Raw genomic sequence first — 4,890 nt, forward strand, 5'->3', positions numbered from 1 at the left:
AGGTTTTCCTCAGGTAGTCTTCTTCTATAGCAGTCTTGCCTGTAAGACATTCTCATCCGTTACTTCATAATGAAAATATATTTTTTTGTCTGTGAGGGTTTCAGATGATAAAGAGGCCTGAAGTCTCTTTTGTTTTTTAGTAATGGAGATCATTCATTAGTTGAGGAAAAGAAAGGAATGTCTGAAGATGGAGTGACTGCACGAGGACAGACCCCAGTGCTCCTACATTGCCTGTGGCCAGGAGCAGAGCCAGCAGCTCCTGGGGAGGAGTGCAGGGTTGTGCCCCAGTGTGCTGAATGCTGTTCCACATTCCAGGCTGCTGGGCTTCAGAGTCACAGGCAGTGCTGGGTTAGCCATCAGTTACTTTTTCTTCCATGAGGTTTTTTAAGCCCTATTTGAACTTGAATAACTTCTCATATCCATGATACCCAAGGGAGAAAAGTTCACCTTAGTTTTTACCATCATATTGCATGAGTCTTTTTTTTTTTTTTTTTTTTGAGTTTTCTCTCAACTTGGCTCAACTTGTATGGGATGAGGCAGTGGACAGCCATTTCCTATTTGCCTTCTCTGTATCTCTCTAGATTTTGTAGTACTCTGCTGTCTTGTTTTCTTGGCTGGAGAGTTCTGGTATGTTCAGATGCTTCCCATATGGAAGGCATTTTGTGATTTTAGTCACTCTCACTGCTCTTGTTTTACCTTTTCCAGTACAGAAGAATGACCCCAGAACATCAACAACAACAAAAAAAATGAATGGAATTTTCTGGATTTCTCTTAGTATAATATTCTCAGCATTTTAAGGTTTGAGTGTTAAGGAGATTGCTTTTACTGTTGTCTGTTACCCAGTTGGGAGCATGAAGCAACGTGTCCATGAGGGAGAACAGTAAAATTAAATTGTCAGAAATGTTATGTTTCATAACAGTGGGCAGTTGATTTTTGTAAGATTCCATGCAGGGTTTTGACGCATTTTGCTTCAAGTTCACTGTAGAGGAGAAATACTTCAGCTTTTCTTCTGTATTTTACTAACTATTCCCCCTAAGAGCAGTTTAAAAATAGGATTTAATTGTATTTTGATTTGACTTCGCTGTAAATTTATTTTTGCCCATGGAAAAGGCAGTAATTAAAAGACAAAAAATGCTGGCTAGTATTTGCTAATTGTTTTTAGTGTTTCTTTCAATACAATTATAAGGTTTGTCATTGCCTGTGGAGATGGTCAGTTCTCTGCATACCTGCTGACAAAATACTGAGAGTCTAGAAATGGCATGTTGTCTTCTTGTGTTAATTAAGTGTTTATGCTTGGATGGTGATGAACAGTCTAATAGTGGTAGACCACAGAGTACCAAGTGATTACTTCAGAAAAAAGAAAAACAAGTTTAATATTTATCTCTGCATGCATGTGTTACCTAATGCATATCATTACATAGCATTTTAGGAATAAGAAAGACTAATAGCTTGAAATAATGGTTGTTGAATAGCTTTTTATGTTCTAATAGTATTTGACAATTATATTTCTGAAAAGGAAATGGAGATTGTGTTTGTGACTCACAGGTTTCTAAATGGTTGGATTTTTTAATACCAACAATATGTTAAAGTCTACTCAAGAGAAAAAAATAATTTACATTTAGCAGACTGTACTGGAAAAAATGAAATCTAAGCTGAATAAGCTGTATATTCATGCCCTAAATTGCAAATGAGGATGTTGTTGAAGCATTCATCATAGCTTATCTTTGCAATTCAGTAAAAGGCCATTCAGAAATAGCAAAACTGGAGTTCTCTCATTGATGCCCTTCCTAACACTGTGAAACTATGAATTGGCAGAAAAGCCAATTGCATTGGGGATGCCAGGATGAGTTACTCAACCTGTAGGCAGAATTTAAGCCATCAAGTGAAGTGTTGAAGACTTGATCTTTACATATATCCTAGAAAAGTAAAAGTGAAAAACCAAAGAACTGTTGGAATCTCTTGCTAAGAATTCTAAACTAGAGGAAAAAATTGCCAAAATGCAGAATTAGCAGTCAGACTGATGTAACTCAATATGTTTCTTTCCTTCCCTCATCTTTCTGTACTAATATTTGATTGCTCCAGAAGATGCAAGCAAAGCTAAATGGGTAAACCCAAGATCTTCCTCAGTTTAAAGCAGTGCTTTGTTATAACAAAAAATAAAAATCAGATAAAAATCATAAATAACTCCGAAAGCAAATAGAGTAATATCTTTCCTTCCTTCCTGGTGTCCACAAAGGACAGTAAGAAAACACTTCTGAATATAAAAACCAACTGGGATTGAAGACAGGACAAATAACTCCTTTCAAATCAAAATCAAATACAGTAGCTCGAGAAGGACTCAGAAGAACCCTGTTTTCTTAACCTATTTCAGTGAATTTTTGAACTTACACCACATTCCATTTCCCTACCCTACCCTGGACTTTTCTACAGTTGTACCATTTCATGTGACCAAAATAGTAATATGGATATTTATGGTCAGAACAAAGTAAGATGATGGTTCCATCCAAAATAAGGAGTCCAGGCACTGATGGATGTTCCTGGCACCCTGCTTTCTGATATATGAAGTACAGGCTATTTCGCTATGCATTCTTCTTCTTGCTTGTAGAATCATTTAGGCTGGAAAAGACTTTTTAGGGCCATCTAGTCCAACCATTAGATTTTTATTTTTAGGTGTTCCTAGTTTTTGATCTGTGTATCCAAAACGGTCCCATGCCCAGCAGATGAAGTTTCAGGGTTTGTAATGTAGGTCCTTTTGTGATGGTTTGTTGGGTTTAAACTTCAGATCAGGTGTAGGAGCTGTCACTGGGAGCTTGCTGGCACCATGAAACCAGGAGGATCAGAAATCTGGTTTGTAGTAGGATTACCTGGTCAGAACATGTGCTGAACCTTCCATTTGCAGTTTAGTTTCCTGTCAGTGTACCAGATAAAGACATCTGTTGGGAGCCAAAAATGAAAGAGGGAAGCAAACAACCAACATAATTTTGAGTAAGAACACCTGCAAATATTTTTTATCCTACAAATGGATTTCTTCTTTCTCTTCTGTCTAGTTGCATGTGGTTAAAACTGATGTAAATTCTTTTACTTCATTAGATTTCTCATAGTAACTTAAATCATTGATAAATTAGTTCAAAATACCTCTTTTTAAATCTGACCATTTATTGACTGAAGAATTTTATTATGTGAAAGGGGTAGCAGGCAGATAAATTTAGTATGCAATGCAGCTTGCAGTGATGTCCTTTTAAGCAAAGGCGTAATGGCAGCTGCTGTGCAGGTGGTGAGTGTTGCCAGTGGCATTTGTTTCTGACCAGCCATGTTCTCTTTGACTCCAAATGGTCTGTCTGTCTGTCTTGAACAATTGCAGTGTGTTAACAGGAAAAGGAATTCTGAGGAAGATGACTTAGAAGTGGGATAAACACAAGTACAGTTTTTACTCATGATGAAGGAAGTATTTGGATCTTAATTCTAGGTGCTGAAATATCAGCCAACTACAGATTTATCTTTTTTTATTACATGAAGGACAAAATACTGTTAATATGGTGGTTTTTAGATGTGGTTAATTTGAAGTAGATGTAAATGTAAGTTATAGCAGCTTTTGGTGGTACAAGTGCTTAAGTTCCTTTGCAAATGTATTTGGAAAGTATATACTTTTTATTTGCAAGAGGTATGAATACAGAAAGTAACAGCATCAACCTGTTTGGGGAAGGCTTTCTTAATTATATGACAGAGAGGTCATATCACTTCAACCCTGGACTTATGTCTGTTGAAAATACTCAGTTTTGAAATGTGAGTAGTTTGTAGTAACCAAGTACAGCTTTCTTTGAAACAGGATATAAAATATATTTCACTTTGGTTGTTTCTTTAAAAATATAGGAGCTGCAAGACAAAAAAAGAAACAAACCCATCTCTTGCCTGGTGGTGTCAGACTTTAGTGGTTTTGTTTTGGTTTTTTTAAAAATTAATTCGTGCATATTAAAGCATATGATATGCCCTGGGATGAGTATCATAGACTACCTAGGAAGATGAGGTTTTTTCTCTTACTTTCTAATAGATGTTTTCAGTTTGTATACTGATAAAACTTTCCATAGTGTTGGCAGCAGCTACAGATGAGAAGTGCATTAAGGTTTGGGTCAGTTTCTTTAGAAGATTATTTCTTGCTTTGTATTAATGAGATCTTTCCTCCTTCAGCTAGCAGGCAGGAGCTTTTGAATAACTTGATATTCTTTGCAAAAGTATTTCTTCTCAGTTGTACTCAAGAAGATGAGTCTAACGTCAGGGATTTCAAAAGCTCTTCTGTATCTGATTCTATAGTGATTATACTATACTTCTGGATCTGATTCTATACTGATTATACTATACTTCTGGATCTGATTCTATATGTCATTTGCTCATCAGGGATTTCAAAAGCTCTTCTGTATCTGATTCTATACTTAATGAGTTTTTGCATGCTCTTTGACGTGGGAGCTGCTCTTGGTTTGGCCAGGTTCCTCTCTGTGCACGCCTCCCCGGTGTCCCAAAGGGGATGTGAGAGGTGACAGTGAGAACATGAGATGCTCTGCTGGTTTTTCATGGCCCCTGCAGGGCTGGGCAGCCCAGTGAGGTGGCTCTTTGCTCAGTGTGCACTCTGGTTTTTCATTACCTCTGCAGGGCTGGGCAGCCCAGTGAGGTGGCTCTTTGCTCAGTGTGCTCTGTGGTTTTTCATGGCCCCTGCAGGGCTGGGCAGCCCGGTGAGGTGGCTCTGTGCTCAGTGTGCTCTCTGGTTTTTCATGGCCCCTGCAGGGCTGGGCAGCCCGGTGCGGTGGCTCTGTGCTCAGTGTGCTCTCTGTGCATTGCAGGCCCGAGCCTCAGCAGAAAGCTCCCTCTGCACCGCCGCCGCCCCTTGAAGGGCGGGGG

At 38.5% G+C, this 4,890-nt stretch overlaps 1 protein-coding gene across 1 annotated transcript in view; it reads left to right on the top strand.

Moving 5' to 3' along the window:
• SRPK2 (SRSF protein kinase 2) overlaps nt 1-4,890 on the top strand; it is an 85,581-nt gene that overhangs the window by 39,860 nt on the left and 40,831 nt on the right. The window contains 2 exon segments of the mRNA XM_031059048.1: nt 4,833-4,875; nt 4,878-4,890. The exon segment at nt 4,878-4,890 is cut by the window's right edge and continues 117 nt beyond it. Of these exon segments, the coding sequence (XP_030914908.1) occupies nt 4,833-4,875; nt 4,878-4,890 (56 nt within the window).

Source organism: Geospiza fortis, unplaced genomic scaffold, assembly GCF_000277835.1.
Source record: "Geospiza fortis unplaced genomic scaffold, GeoFor_1.0 scaffold424, whole genome shotgun sequence".
Taxonomy (NCBI): Eukaryota; Metazoa; Chordata; class Aves; order Passeriformes; family Thraupidae; genus Geospiza; species Geospiza fortis.